The sequence below is a fragment of the Branchiostoma lanceolatum genome, chromosome 9, assembly GCF_035083965.1.
Source record: "Branchiostoma lanceolatum isolate klBraLanc5 chromosome 9, klBraLanc5.hap2, whole genome shotgun sequence".
In the NCBI taxonomy this organism is placed as follows: domain Eukaryota; kingdom Metazoa; phylum Chordata; class Leptocardii; order Amphioxiformes; family Branchiostomatidae; genus Branchiostoma; species Branchiostoma lanceolatum.
Genome location: NC_089730.1, coordinates 17,644,559 through 17,661,339, shown reverse-complemented (window position 1 = coordinate 17,661,339; position 16,781 = coordinate 17,644,559). Strand labels below are relative to the sequence as shown.

Genomic DNA, 16,781 nt, shown 5'->3' with positions numbered 1-16,781 from the left:
TTCCAACATGTCAACCCGTTTAACCTTGCACGATGTGGACCATTCCGGTCAAAGTTCAACATCCCCTTCTTCGGCGACGACGCGGTGATTTCGTCATTCAAGATTGCACCAGATGACATTCCCAGGGGACTGTAATTAGCTGGAAGACAGCAAGGTGAATGACTTCTACTTTAACCAATCTTCTTTCAGGTTCATTATTAGCCCCATGGATGAGGCATTGTTTAAGTTGTGCGCGTTCAATTGTTTGCATGTACGTTATTTTCACAATCCAGGAACATTTTACAAAAGACTGACAGAAAGTTAAGTTCAAAAATCTATATTATAGAATAAGTAATGAATCAGGTTTCTGATGACAACATGTTTTGTGTGTTTGGCCAGTTATCATAGATCAAAGGGTCCTTTAGTTTTTGTTGAGACTGTGAGTGCAAACTGTTTTCGCAAGCTTTGGTTGAATTGGGTGATGATCGTGATGCTGTTTGGTACATGGGTTAGTCTTTGTAATACTATAACCATTAACATTATGTTTCTTTAACAACGTTTTTAGCACTATTGTTCATTAACTTTAATTTTTTGCTCTATCATTTACAAACACAATGCATTGGTATGGATATTGATATGTAGCTTGATTGTTTATTTCAGTACTTGTCACTTACCGGAGAAGTTCAGAATGTAGGACATGTACATGACTTGGCTCCATCTCTTCCCTGATCTCACCTGCATCGTATGGTTGTGAAAAGAATTGTCATTCAGTGTAACGAAAACTCCGCTGTCCGAGGCTGTAAGGCCCCTCCCGCCCGCTTTTGCCGCCGGCTTTGGATGTTAAACAGGCTGCTACAACCGAAATTGTTACTTCTTGCAAATTGTGTGCGGCAACATTCAGAACACGTACTTGAATTTTCAGTTCGAGGCCCAGATTTTTTTTTTCTTTAGCCGCTTGCTTTTTTCATTAAGAATTTCAGATGTATCACGTATAGCAAGATATATCACGTATGTAAATGATTTCATCACCGTAGCCCTAAATGGAATATGCAATCTGTGCATATAACAAACAAAAAAAAACGATTAACTTACCTTCGATTTGGCTTTCAGATGAACTATGAGTGGCATATTTTTCAACCCGATTGTCCAAGAAAACTGCAACCCATACGGCGTGTCCCATCTGCTTCCGAAGGCCGCATCGTCTAGTAAAAGAGACAAATGCATCATCAAAAATATCTAACCCAAAGAAACAGCACCGCAAACATTGTATTTTCTAATTTGATAAAGGACTGAAATACAGTTGTTAAGATTCATAAGTTTTTATAGAAATTATTTGCAAAGATCAAAACAGGGTAACTAAAACGAGTCTTATTTTGTTAAAACCTTCAGCAGAGAACTGCCTTAATGTGTGGCCCAGACAACAGGAAGGGAGTTTGTCGCAACCTAGGCATCATCTGCTACGGGATGGACTTTAACTTGGAATTGTAATGAAAACATATATAACCTATTTTGTAGCATTTTCAAAATTTGCACACCAGTCATTTAATTGTGCTCTCCCGCCTCTAGTATATGCAGTGTCACTTTCTATTTTGCTAGTATCTAACTATGGGTCCAAATGGCCCAAATCTAATACACTGCAAGTTGCGAATAGAATTCATCATTTTGAAATCAAGAACTGTCTAAAGAAACATAACAACAGCCCTCATTTCTGAGTAAAGCAAATAAAGACGAAAGGAAATAGGTATTCCTTCATTATTATCTCCATGAAAAAATGGAGATATTGTTTTTGGCGTGTTTGTGTGTGTATGTGTGCGTGCGTGTGTGTGTGTGTGTGTGTGTGTGTGTGTGTGTGTGTGTGTGTGTTTGTGTTTCCGGACTATTGTAGTCAGCATAACTCAAGAACGTCCGGATGGATTACGATGATATTTGGTATGTGGGCGGGTGTTGTGAAGCTGAAATTCAAGGTCGATTTTGGGCCCCCTTGTATGCGACCTTGGTACTGCAGCAGAACTTCCGTTTATGTATCTTTTGACCTGGACGTGCTGTGGTCTTGATTCTGGGTGGCAGAGAGCTTTTGATGTAATAAAAGAAGTGGTGGAGGTTTGGGCCCCCTAACAGCTTGCTCTGGAACTGCAGTGGGGTTTATTTGGAAAATCTTCTAAGGAGAATAACTGAACGAAGGGACGACGGATTTCCATTATATTTAGTATGCAGGTAGCTTAGACAGAGATGTACACAATGATGTGCAAAAACTGCAAATTATGCTAATCAACACTTCATTTGCATAATTAATGAGGAAAATCGATATTTGCAGTGTTTTCCATTATAAGACTCAAATACATGTACATGTAGTTTATGGCAAGTGGAGCACCAGCAGATACCAATTATGCAAATACATTCATGATTTGCATAATTAATGCAAAAGTGCCAGAATTCATCCAAGTGGAAAATGATAGGACTGACAATATTGCATCATGTCTAAGTTAGATAAAGGTGTTTATGATCAAGCATATATTATGTAAATGTGTAAGTCATTTGCATAAGCAGAATAGTTCATGGAGATATGAGGTCGCGGAACTCTTGTTCTCAAAGCAAATTGATTTTTTTTCTTACTAATCGTTGCACTTACCTCCTACAGAACACACAGTTTTCTCTATGAGTGTGATCAGTTGCTGCGCCCAGGCTGTTGGTTGTCCATTGTTACAGCCTCCGTCGAAGAAAATGTGTGATTCAAAATGGCGCTGACCCTCGTCTTGGAGGTCGTTGGCAATGCCTCGAAGCGATAAGAGCAGCTGCTCCATTTCTTCTTCGGACTGCAGTTAGGTGAATGTAACGTGATTAACGTTCTCTATAGACCTAGTAGAAGAACACTCAAACATACGATCTATTATATTGTACATGACATGCATACCAGAAACACACGAAAGCATGATTTGATGTATTGTTAGGTAATTAAAACAAAAAAACAAAAACACCAATGTAACCTAATGGACTTGACTCGAAGGTATAAGAAGAAAAGTCGATAAAGCGAGGAAAGAAACAAAGGCGTTAAACTACTAAAACGGGGCATGCTTGTTAATATATTTGAATGCTTTCGCTTTTGGTATCCTTGTTTTCTAATTTGTAAGCTCAGTCAACATTAGTGCATCATTATGGCAAAAATAGCGACGAGAGGGTTTCTTGGGCCCGGCCTTTAGTTTACATCTCAGCATATGCCACTGCTTCACGACCTTTAATCTCCCCGACGAAAGTGATCAGGTACCCATTTCAAATAATATTGACCTTAAGATTGACCCAAACAATAAACGTTGAAAAAAATGGTGTTCTTGCATCTGAAGGGATACCAGACTTAAAAACATGAGAACTTAATTTGAGACCCAAAATAAACTTTTGTGTTCTTGAATAATCGAGTTACCTCGTGGTACATAGTGCTGCAGACATACACGCATGCGTTCCTCAGGTTTTTGGTCCTCCGCAAAAACTGCTTCCTGCTATTAAACTTCGTCCTCCGGCTGAGAACCAACCACTGTTCTAAAAACATGCTGTTGTATCCAGGCAGCAAAAAGATCTAACAAAGAAAAAGATCAGTAAAATTTATCTAATTATGTCTTTGTAATATTTAATGCATTGTCATGAATCTGTGGCTGTAGTCATCGTTTGTAAAGCAGCAAAAGTGATACGGGCGCAAGTTTCCTCAATAAAATCACTTCTTTAACACCTCATGTTTTAAAAAGTGTTAGTATAGCCATATAAATGCAATACATTGCGTGTAAGGGAACCTTTTTTAAAACATGGTATTTCCTTTCAACCATAAATACCTTAAGACGTGTAGATGCATGATACATGTATGGAATCCTACCTGCGATCTCTTTTCGAGTATTCCAGTTGGACTTTGCGCAACGAGACTCCAAACTGCAATGCTGTTTGCTATGTAGATACATATAGCAGCAGGGATGACCAAGTAGTAACTGAAATTGTTTTACAACGTATTAAGTAAAAGTGTTTTAAGATATATTTGCTTCAATGTTTTACATCAGTATTACGAAGGAAAACACTCTATTATTTAAAATCTATGCATCGACCTCGACATCGAGAGCACAGTTGCAGTCATTAAACCCATCGTCAATTTTACAGGAATGGCCCCAATCACTCGTACAATGTACTCGTGCAATAATGTTCTGTTGCTCTGTTAAAAGATTGTAACAAACCTGATTTCGTCAATTTGACATGCAGCATTTGGTAGGAAAGTCTCGCACAAAGGAGCAATGAAGACCAACAGCACGGCATCAATGTTTCCAAGCAACAGCGGTAGGGCAAATCCTATTCTGTACGCATTGGTGCTATAACACAATAGAGACTTTTTGTTGAAAAGCATCTAATTTTCGTAAAATGGCATCATTACTTTTAGCTGTTTTAAGCAGGTTTATTTCAAGAAATCTTCTTTACGACAATGATTGTTGGTTTCAAAGAAACATTTTAGCTTTGGCCATCTCGAAGATACCAGCTTGAACGCTTAAAAGTAGTCATTGTTATGATCATTAGAATTCTCTACAAGCGTCAATACAAAGTGTTCTATCAGTCTTTGCCCTAGATTTTAAACAAGATGCCATTTGGAACACATTGACAATACCGCAAACTTGCTAAGTCTCAATTTATCTATATAACTGAAGAATTTCATTAGTAGAGTGTACTCAAAGCCGTCGCAACATGAAAGTCAACTTTCATAATAAAAAAGTTAAACATGTTGGTTATGATTTCAACTTTAGATTTGTAAATTCATTTATCAGAACCAGGGTTGAATATTTAATATTTGGTTCTAAACACAATGCAAAATGATGTTTATATTGAGAGTAGTAACATTTTTGGAAAAAGATCGGCAAATTATTTCAGCAAGTGTACTATTTTTAGTGATGAACCATCCATCGATGGTTGGGGGGTTGGGAATTGATATTATTTCGGCATATTACTAGACTGATCAATTTGTACAATACAAAACCTCAATGATCAATGTGGATTTGTGCAAAAAATAAAATCAAGATAAGAATGTAAAAACCGCAAAGTATTGAATAGGAAAAAAAATACATTTTGCACATATTTACATTGCAGTTACTCATATTGAGTTATGTCTGTACTGTGTATAGGTAATTCACCGAACGGCGCTTGAATAGCTAAGTGGTCAAAAGGCCATGAAAACCAACGCTAAGCTATACGCCATTTAGTCTGAGGAACAGCATTGTCTCACCTGCAAGCGATGATAGCCAATAGATATCCACCCAGACCACAGAAGATGTTGATCATCATCTCATCAAAGGCGGGGTGGTCTGGTGTGATGTTGGACCAGCTCTTTAAACTCCACATAATGGAAACGTCCCCAATCTAAACGTAAAGATGTAGATATCAATTGATTTCGGCAATAGCAAAACATAAAAAAAATATTACCAAAACAGTCCAAATGTTCGTATGGGAGTTATCAAAGGTTGGAAGGGCAGCGATGATGTAGAAAAATATTAACCTAAGACAGGTGTTAAAGATTGGGAGCCCCACTTTAGTAGACTGTATGTAAACGTTACTTACCTGAAAATACCACACGAAGAGTGATATAGTCGCTGGGGTAAGAAGTACTTTCCACAGACTGGTCAAAAGGCTGCTGTTAAAGCCACCATCTTCTCCAGTTTTGTTGATCAAAGATGCATCTTTTGAATTGTTTGACCTGTCTTGACTATCACATGAGCACATAGACCTGGTGCTCGAAACGCTTTGTTGTTTTTGCAGGGCAGGAGACCAAGCAAATGACAAGAGCAGTGTAGAAATCAACCCAATCCACCATCCTGCTGGGGTAAAACACGCATAATTATCTATGACTCAGCAATGCAAAGAAAATTGATGATTCACATATCGATATGCCTTACTATTTGATATTAAAAAAAGAAGTCTATATAGTTACCATAATGTACATGTATAATCCTGTCTACATATATATCTTGCAGTTATGGTGTACCTGTGCTGTCTTTCACTCCGTACGTGGTCACCACAAGTCCTCCAAGAGAGAGGACCGATGCAACCATGAAAATCCCCATCCATTTCCAGGAAGGATCCCGTTCACCCGTACGATGTGGCCAGATGAGTTTGTAAACTTCGTAGATAAACTGGTAAAGAATCTGTACTATGTAGATGTTGTTCATAAACAAAACGCCGGTGATGCCTTCGACTGAAGTGAGAACTTTCAGCATAAACAGTAAAAGGCCGAATACTTCAGCCGAACTGGTTGCCAAGCCCTGGAATTCAATGAAAACAATAGAATAGATTCGTTAACAGAACAATCCATTCAATTATTCTGACATATGTATATATATATATGTATATATATATATATATATATATATATATATATATATATTACTAATAAGAATTGAGGAAAAAAAGACAAATTGATGAAACGGATAATATCAGCACTAACAATACTGGTAAGGAAGCACCAAGGGGTTTGCGTACATGGTACAGGTGCAACAGCTGCTGTTACCTAAAATGGGGGAGGGGGTATATCGCCGAGTACATGCAGACCAATTATCAATCGAAGAACATCACTATCAGTATTTGTCGTATTTGCAGTTGCCATTCTTGATTCTGTTACGGTTCGACAAAATAACACCCGTATGAAACTATTACATTGATGAATGTACATGTTTGCACTCAGGGCACTATCCCTGTCGTCTGTGACAACGAGTAAGTAGCATCAACAACAACAAAAACAGTTTGATGCGAGATATCCTTTTACCACCTATTTTGTTTTCAATATAACGCTATCAACATTGCCTTATTGAGGACTTAAGAAACAAGAAAATCATACAATTCAGTACTTACCAAGACTAGAGCTCTTCCAGTAGGCCATGGATGGATGTCTTTCAGCCCGGTCACCCAAAGACACCTCAGGAATGTGATGGTGTAAGGGATCATCATCATGATGAAGATCATGTTTATCACGGTCTCTGGGCTCTGTCCTTCACAGTTTTGAACAAGAGTCATGTTGTCGGAGTTGGATCTGGCCAAAAAAAGCACACAAGAAAAAACGCTGATTTTGAATTCGTCAATGACTATGGTCTTTGATGCAAATAAACTCAACTGCTGATAATCCAATTTCTTTTGGGCTTAGCAGTAAACAACAAGACGAGACCGTGATTAAACATAAATGCGATAAAACGAACTTTTTTTTCTGTCCTCATAAGAAATTGGAAAAAGCGGCAATTTTGACTTATTCTTCATGAAAATGTTACCACGAGATTTACCGTATGTATTTCTTGTTTAAGGGGGACTGTTAGTTTATAAAGGTTGCCAACACTGGGTTCTATCGTCAACTATTAATTAATGTTGTGTACCATCATTTTCATTTAGAAAAAATAATCCTGAGTAAACCGGTGTTACCAATAGCACCATACGTCACATACTAGCATTCTAGCCACGATATTGTACCATATTTTTCATTCAGACGATTGTGTTAGTTCAAGAGTCACCAGCACTAAGGTTTCTCACCCTGTAGCGACGTTGTCGGACCCTGCCTGTGCCAAGCATCCTGAAATAGATATAATCGACACCTTCCCGGAACTTAGACAGAACAGGAGCCCGAGGAAAAAGACGACGGAGACCAGGACTTTCAGAACTGTGAAAGGCAACTTGATGTCTTGTTGTTTGTCTTCTTTCCTCATTTTCTTATCTTCATTCAAGATGCTTCCGTTTCTTTTTGCCGTTGTTTCATTTTCCCTAAGATTGGAAAAGCCAGTTAGTATACGTCCATTGATACACAGGTTGAAAAATGTTTACAAGCTTATAGAATAAAATCAGTTTCCTGAAGACCACGTATCCCCTGAGAAGCGAGTATTACCACATTGTAAAAGCTTTGTCATATGATGGGTCGTGCAACATTTGGTGTAGAGATCAAAGGCGGTTCGTGACCGATTAGTTTGGATAAATAAACAAGGCAAATATGTAATGTAATGCATGCTACTCAGCTCAATTGGGCTAAGATGATTAAGCACGTTTTGTTTCTTAAAATGATTTTTCTTGCGCAAGCCACAGTACCAGCACGGTTGCCATGATCACATTCATCTTCAGAGGTATGCTCAACTTTTGGTATATTTACATGTTTAAAGAATCAAGAGCTGGAAATTATGTTTTTGGGAATGTCACTTTGTTTGAATAAAATCAGAAAGGTGAATTTTTCCGTTTATACATTTTTTTTCATAATCTTGCTTGAGATTTAAGAAAATGCAATATTCGTGGGACATGAACACTTTAAATATTTTGACACTCACTTTTGTTCATGCCTCTGCTGACATCTTTTCTTCGCTATTGTCCTACAGGTGAAAAACATCACCAACAGCAGAGCCAAAGCGACGTATATCACTGTTCTGACGACAATGATATTGAGGACATCATTCCCTGTTAGATAGAAAATAAGAGTTGAAAAATCATCTTAACTTCTTAACATGCTAGGCTCTACCAGCCTCCACGGGTCGCTGGGAAAATAGTAGAATTTGGCCAAATAGAGTTAATTGTATAAAGGGAGTCGGCTACGGAGAGAGGGTCAAATATGCAACCCTAACTGCGCCTGCGAATGTTACCCTCCGTGGCCAAAGTCCCCCGGCAAATGTTCTACCTATAGCCGGCGCGGTTAGTCTCGTAGAGACTATTAACATGCCATATTAAACATATTTCTGGGGCTACTATTATTGCCGCATGCAAGATGTAAGTTTGTTTTTATTCAATATTTGAGATGTGAGTATAACAATTTTTTTTTTCATCATTGGGTATAAACCTTGAAACCAAGGTATCAAGATACCTTGAAACCAAGGTATCAAGGTTTCTACGCAACAATGAGAAAATTAATGCCATATTCACGTATTTGCCCTAGGTCTATAACTAGATAGACTTATAGAAAATGTGTTGCTATTTATTTACTATTGAGCACAATTAATTTACTCGACATAATTTATAAAATTGCTTCCTCAAAACATTAAACACAATCCCTCTTTATCGTGTATGTGCAAACTACTTTGAGCTAGCTAATTCCCACAAGAAGATTCTTTTGTTTTGCTTGAATACGAATGCATCACTCAAAGTACCGGGCTAGAAAACCTCTGCCATAACCCTAAAAAATAACATGTCATGTACCTATTCCACCTGCCCAGCTACCATGGCCAGTTTCAGGTTTGTCCTCGGTGACATTTCGCCCTAAGGCCTTGTTGATAGCCGTAAGTAGTGGATAAGGCTGTGAGGAGCAGGTCGAACCGCTAAAGTCGTCGAAGTCTAGAGCCCATATCATTGCGCCTCCAAGACCCCTGTTCTTCAGCCAATCCACCTACAATAATCACAACTTATGGTTAGTTAAACAGACCGAGATGCTTACTTCGCTGACTCTGTTGGTTTTTTTATGGCTACAGGTCTGACGATTCATATCTTCATTGTTGGCCGATCATTGATGCATGACTATGACGTTATGGGTGTATAATCAAAATATGCTAAATTAGAATTAGATTATTATTATATTCCAATAGTGCTGATATTGTTTGATATCTTTTCTTTTATGTTTAAATTGTTTGGTGTGCGATATTTATTGTTATGACCTTAATCAGTATCAACGGGGTCCATCATTATCACATCCGTTCCAATAGACCAGACAGTTGCGCAAGAATACACTAGAGGAAAGGTCATCTAGTAGATGTGTCTTTATTATCAATAACTGTCACATTGCTTTTTTTTCGACACCCTTTCTGCATATTCTATCTCACCAGTGCTTTGTGCTTTGGCTGTGTATTCTCTCAAATACAAAGCTAGCACTCTACTCTCTAGTGCCATCTCAATCAAATAGTTTTCAATTGCATTGAATACGGTTCTTACCTTCATTTGGATGGTCATCTCATCATCATAAGCAGCCCAGTAGCTGTCTCGGTACATGTAAAGGGCCATGTTGGTCTGGTCCCAAACCCTCACTCCTCCTGTTTGAAGCAGCTCACAAACCTGCAATAATCAAGATTAAGAGAAAGTTTTCTCATCTTGTGCAACAAGACAAATATCGTATCAGCATCATTTTACAAAAGAATCGCCTTAACAAAAAGTTGGGCATTACGATATTTGCTAGGACATTGCCCTATTTCCCTTTAGTTTCCTATATTCAATTTCCTACATTTATCTGATAAGTTGATTTATCTCCTCAATCTAATGCAATTATCATTAACAAAACGTTATTGGTGATAAGCTAAAAGTAAATGATTTAGTAAAAAAACCTACTCCGGCCCTCCAAAAAATTGCGAAATCACTAAAACTACCAGTGTTTTATATTTTGCATCCCTTTGCCTGAAACATCATCACAAATGGACAAAGATGTATTTGTAATATCATAGTCTTTTTTTTTATTCATGATACTTTGGTAGACATGTATTCTATGGCAATAACGGAGGAACAGCAAAGTATAAAAAGAAGCCTCGTGGCTAAAATGCATTTATCAGCACGGTTTGAAGGTTAACTAAACATATTTCCATTAGGTGATTACGATGACCTTACTCCGGAATTGGGACGTAAAGACTGCTCACACGGTTGTTCAGTGGGCGAGACCAAATGAAATCTTTATCCCCAGGTTTTGACTATTGTACCTCGTAATACGCCAGGAAGCCGTCCTGCCTGGTGTAGGTCTGTCCCCGCCCGAGTCCCTCAACAGGCGCGTACAGCCCCGTGCTGTGGCTCGACTGCAGTCGGAAGGAATTGCCGTACAGAGGTATACCTAAGACAAGCTGAGAAGGGCTTGCACCTTCTTGTATCCATTTCTCAACGGCCGAGGCCTAGGTACAAAGAGAAGACATATGCGGTTATATTTATTCTCCTGTATGCTGTTTTGTAGACTCACAAGTAACTAATCGGATATTGTTTGTGTGTTGCATGCGTTGTAGAAACAACAATTATAGCCGTAGGATGTATCATTTATAGTATTTACCATTGCCATTTTGTCAATTAGGCCAACTTCTATTCTCCTGTACATCTTTATATTTCCAATAAGTGTTTGAAGCAAAATTGTTGATGGATTATTGATCAAACGCACATTATTGTCTAAGTTATTTTGTTTGAGATCCAGCAAACAGCCCAGCCGGACCCAGGTTTGGATAGTGAACCTAGCAGTACACAAGTCTCAAGTCATTTTAACAAAGTGAACAACGGTATTTACAGATGGGAATCGACTCGATTTGAAAACAACATGAAATTTATAGCAACCGCATTGAAAGTGGCTAAATCGTCCGTCACATTCGGAGGTGCTTTCAGCAGGCTGTTGTGCCAAGTTATCGTCCTGTCATATGCATCTGGCGCCAGGTCATAGGTCATCAGGTTGATAAAGTCTAGGTACCTATGAAGTCGGGGAGGGGGGCAGACATATGGTTCATCTGATAAGGGCGTTATACAGTGAACAAGAAACTTTAGTGAGCGCGGAAGACAACAAATGAGTTCGAAATCAAGAGTCGACAAATAATGGTCTCTACTGTTAATCTCGTTCTTTATAACTTCTCCTCAGTTCAGCTGGGGGACTGGTAATCATAACTAGCCTGGATTGGCAATTACATGTAGTACTTAACCGAGAGAAACAATGAGATACTCATGTACATGTATATCTGTAATAATGTAGCCGGTATAACCGCCCTTCGGTTTAACACGCACGCGAGCAGCTGATTATATTACACCGCAAAGGACCTAACATCGCATCTTGTTGTTGCTGGGGAAGCGACTAGCCCATCACACTGCGCATTGACCGTGGATGGCGGTAGGTTCAGCCCCTACTAAAGGGGGGGGGGGGGGCTAACTGGCTAGCACCTGCCCAGCTGAGCACAAACACAGAGAGAAGTATGGATCTCATATTCCCCAAGCAGAGGTTTCGGTCGAGTGGGGTAGGAGTGTCCGGGATTTTTTTAAGTTCCTCTCTCTTCTCTTCTTGACCGAAGAGCTACCCCACTCGACCGAAACCTCTGCTTGGGGAATATGGATCTCAAGCCGAAGCGCCACGGTCGTTCCTTGACGCATCCGAACGGTGGCACTAGCTGGTAAAAGAATATCTGCAACAGCATTTCGAGGAAACACAACAGTACAGGAAACAAACAAAAAAACAAGTGACTTACCTGGAAAGTTCAGAAACGTTGTATCCTGTATCAATTAGGCTTATTTCGGCGGATACGGCGGCTGTTAGTAGTAACCTCCCTGTCCCTGTTGAAACGCTTTCGCTATCGTAATACTCGTGAAGTTCCTGTTCATAGGGAAATAATGACGATACCACAAATGTAGAGGTATATCAGCAATCTTTGTATTTGTTTACATCCGGAATATTTGACGACAGGTAGCCAAAATGGCATTACCATACAACATTACTAATGAAAAAGTGATACTAACATGGACGCGGGTATCTAATCATTGTAGAAAGATTCTTGCAATTATAGATATATCTTGACCATCTCAAAGAACTTGTATCTAATATGTATAACTAACAAAATATACTATCAGAATTATACGGAATGAAATATGTACGACATTGAGGTACAATCCTTTGGAATGCAAAGAAAGACACCACGAACCAAACTCCATCGAACAGGCCCGTTACATAACGTTTATAGTATTACGATATCCTTTTCTCCGGTGTAAGTCTACAATTCAGAGTGGCATCATGCAAGGAGGTTATATCTCCTTCCATGATGCCACTCTGAAATGTAGACGTAGTAAAAAAATATATCGTAATACTACTACCTTAAGTAACAAGGCAAATTTTTCCTTGTCATCGGTTTCAGGATACTCCCAGTCAAGGTCAAGACCGTCGAAGCCGTGCCGTCGGAGAAACGGGACTGAGGTCTCGATGAATGTCTTCCTGTTGTCCTTTGATGACGTCATATTTTTGAAGGGCTGTGTCCCGAAGTTCCATCCTCCCACCACTAGTAGCATCTTGGGTACTTCGCCTCTGGCACTGTTGAGTTTATCCTTGAGCCTGACAATAACATCAGCTTTAGGACTTTACATCAGATTCAACAAACGCGCGTAGGTGTGTGCATGTGTGTGTGCATGTGTGTGTGTGTGTGTGTGTGTGTGTGTGTGTGTGTGTGTGTGTGTGTGTGTGTGTGTGTGTGTGTGTGTGTGTGTGTGTGTGTGCGCGTGCATGTCTGGGTGTGTTTGTGTGTGCATGCATGTGTGTGTGTGTGTGTGTGTGTGTGCGTACGTGTGTGTGTGTGTGACACTTCATGACATGTATAAACAGTTCGTATTCACATTCAATACCAAAGATTTGTGTGTAAACATTGATGCCCGTCTGGTGTAGAGGCTGATATAGTTTGAAAATAACGATTTGACTTTGGAATGACTCATCTGAGGTTTTTGTAAAAAATGAAAACTGGTTATCTATACTTACAAAATGATAACATTTTGACATCCAAACGTCAATATCTCAAGACAACCTTTATCCTAGATGTAGGTGATTTTATCAAGTAAATATCGACACAAGCAGCGCTTCTGATAACTTTTAAAAAAAATTGGCTGTCTCATACAGCATTTACAAAGCCAAAAATATCTAAATTCAATAGAATTATTAGTATAATTTTAGAAATTATCCCAGATTTAAATCGGCCCAGGATCAATATTCTTACATATTGGTATAATTTTACCATCAAGGTAACATATCATACCTGCTGTACATGCCTTTCCCCCACGGCATGTCTTCGTCGTTCCATTCATACGGTTTCAGCTGATTGTCCTCCATATTTGCAAAAGCATAGATGACGTGTGTGCAGAGATTCGGGTCAACGTTCTCTGGGACGTAACTCCACGGTGACCTCCTGTACTGCGCCCAGTTGGTGTAGTAACAAACCACTCGATACTCTGCCACTAAAAACAAAGTACATGTTTCATGCTTTGTGTCGTCTTAGAACATTGACGCAAAGGGTGTAGGTAGTTATACTCCCGACAGACAACTGCAAATGACACCAGTTGACTCATGTTGTCTTCTTTGGCCAAAGACAGGATTTCATACAGACTTCTACCAATCTTTTATGAGCCAGGTCTTACGTCACACTTTAGAAGTGTCATGTAGAGAATAATCAAATAGTCATTTAACTTTAAGGTACTAGAAGACTTGTAAAAAAAAGGCAGGTCGAAATTCTCTGTATAACAATGTGGCAAAGTCTTTCTTTACATCAATTTCGTTATACTCCAGTCTAAACTATTACAGAACACTAGTGAACAATCTTTATTGACAAAAAAATCTGGATACAAAATGAAACTATTTAGTAGCCTTCCTTTCCTTTTTCAACGTGTTGATATATACTTACAGAAGTCAATTAGATTAAAATCAAATTGCAAAGTACACCCCAACTTTACCACAGTGTAGATTGAAAAAATGGAATTATGAAAACCTTTTACACCAAAAGTACAATAACAAATAAAACACACCTCCTACGTGGACCGCAGTAAGAAGAATAAGGAACGGTAGAGTCCCCATTTTCACGAAGCTTCGCCGCCTTTCCTGCAGGTTATGCATGGACACCTGGAGAAGAAAGCAATGCTATATTTTTCTTAATTTTGAACAACACGATATTTTCATGTTTTTATGTAATGTTTTTTTTTAAATTCTAATTGGTGGTTAGAATTGTTACTAGTGTGGATCTAGTCCAAATATTTAGGAAGTCCTTTATTTCAACGTCTGAATTTTGTCACTAAAAAGTGCACTGAAATGTTTTAAACGTTTGTAATATTTTTTAAATAATATCTTGGTGTGTTTCACAAAAGCCAACTCGTCCATTTGTTGACAACACAATATAGGGCCCGCATATATGCAAGATTCCAAACTAACAAACTGAAGCGCGGCGTGGGAAAAAGTTTTTTGTTGACTTCACGATCACAGACAGGGGGATTTGATTTCAAAATTAGGACGATCTAATTGTTGGACAGCAAGAAGTAGGAGGTAACTTTAAAGTTCTATAGATGTAATTAAGAGAGTATGTGCGTATGTTTATCTTTTATGTGGTGGTTTAATCTATGCTAGGGGTGAACAGATACACATTTGCACACAACCACAGTCATACAAATACTGTTCGTATGCCCTTCACTAGTTATAGACAATTACGTTTGTATAACTTAGATAAGCAGCTTTTAAACCTATTTTGTACACTGTTCTTTTATGAACGTTATTTGCATTTAGCCTTCGGGCAAGAATTTGCAATAAACTTATTCTTATTATCTCCATGAAAAAAGAAAGACTTTTTCATGGGGATATCGTTTTGCATGGCGTTTGTATAAGTGTTATCCTGTGTGTATGTCTGTGTCACCGGACGCTTAAAATCAGCATGACTAAAGAACGTGCGAATGGATTGTTTACAAGGGACTATTGTCAAGCTTGCAAGGAGGATCAATTAAGTAGAGCGACATATAATGTGTAAACTGAAGTTCTCACCTCTTTTGATCAACTGTGCTGGAGGCGATGGCTGATTCTCCATGTCACCGCCAGGAACAGACTGCAACGCACTGAAATCCTCCGTCTGCTTAAAACGAGTTTGTTTTTTTTGCGTGTGAATTTTCAGCTACTACTCTCCAAGCAGAGGTTGGTGGGGAAGATTGTGGCATTTTTTTTATATGCCCCGTTTTTGTCTGCTCTCCCCACCGGCACCGGACAAAAAAACGGGCATATGATAAAACTGTCACAATCATCCCCAGCAACCTCTGCTTGGAGAATACATTGAAAGGGGTGTGTGATTTTTTGTGTACAGACCCTTGTATATCTACATCATGACGTTACAGGGAGACAAAAACAACATCTCTGACATCTTATCCGGCCATGGTCTGCATGGTGCTTGGGAAGACTTCTCGTAACAACATGGATCTTTATACATCACCTGCCAGCTATATGTTCACGAGCTAAAATTATTTTTCCATCTAAAATGTAGTACTTTGATAGGTGGAACATGTAACATTCTTAGCTGCACAAAACCCACAGAATTAATCAGTAGAAAGAAGAGACAGTGACTCGGTATACGAGCAATCTCGAGCTGGTATACTGATTGAAATGTGGCACGAACACTAATTATTCAGTCTTATGTCGCATTAGAACAGAGCAGTTTTACCTCTGATTTGTGGGCGGACACTTGTACATCTATATCAGGGCGTTACACGGAGACGACAGCATTCTATCATCCAGGCCTCGTGTTTGGGAAGACTTCTCGTAACAACATTGATCTTACTTTGATATGTTAAATCTGTATCATTTTTAGACAGCATGGGTGTCGTGTGGCGCAACTGCAGAGCGTTCGACTCAGAACCAAGAGGTCCCGAGTTCGAATCCTGTCATGTCACCGACCTTGTGTCCTTTGGAAAGGCACTTAACACGACTTTCCTCACTCCACCCAGGTGTAAATGGGTACCTGACTTCGGTTGGGGAAGGTGGTATTGAGGTCACCTGTTGGCGCCGAATGGCAGCCGCCCAGACCCTTGCGATAGTTGCAAGTGTAGATAAGATATTGTATATGTTGTGTATTGTGTGAAAGCTGTAATACCCTGCATCAATTCAGCGCTTGAAAGGCTGCCATTGCGGGTAATTTCTGACCAATAAAAAACAAAAAACAATACATCACCTGACAGGCCACGCTCAAGAGCATGGTAAACTACAATTACAACCGACTTGTTTTTTTCTTGTGTGAGTAAAGTGCTTGTTCTTTATGGCGTTCACTTAACTGTCTGTCATATACAACATGTTTTAACCAGGTCTGTTCGGGGACATAAACTTAAAAACATCTTACCATAAT

At 39.1% G+C, this 16,781-nt stretch overlaps 2 protein-coding genes across 2 annotated transcripts; both read right to left on the bottom strand.

Annotated features, from left to right (window-relative positions):
* Nucleotides 1–645: 645 nt before the first annotated feature.
* Nucleotides 646–7,789, bottom strand: LOC136442634 (uncharacterized). Its single transcript, XM_066439579.1, has 11 exons — nucleotides 7,507–7,789; nucleotides 6,841–7,018; nucleotides 5,978–6,254; nucleotides 5,554–5,810; nucleotides 5,222–5,355; nucleotides 4,188–4,319; nucleotides 3,839–3,947; nucleotides 3,395–3,547; nucleotides 2,609–2,792; nucleotides 1,072–1,181; nucleotides 646–714 (listed from the first exon to the last, which is right to left on the bottom strand). Exons 1-11 carry the CDS (start codon nucleotides 7,677–7,679, stop codon nucleotides 646–648), a joined length of 1,776 nt encoding a protein of 591 aa, XP_066295676.1. The 5' UTR covers nucleotides 7,680–7,789.
* Nucleotides 7,790–9,136: 1,347 nt separating this feature from the next.
* LOC136442633 (acidic mammalian chitinase-like) lies at nucleotides 9,137–15,479 on the bottom strand. Its single transcript, XM_066439578.1, has 6 exons — nucleotides 15,437–15,479; nucleotides 13,674–13,872; nucleotides 12,748–12,982; nucleotides 10,623–10,808; nucleotides 9,871–9,990; nucleotides 9,137–9,331 (listed from the first exon to the last, which is right to left on the bottom strand). The coding sequence occupies exons 1-6, from the start codon at nucleotides 15,477–15,479 to the stop codon at nucleotides 9,137–9,139; spliced, it is 978 nt and encodes a 325-aa protein (XP_066295675.1).
* Nucleotides 15,480–16,781: the final 1,302 nt, after the last annotated feature.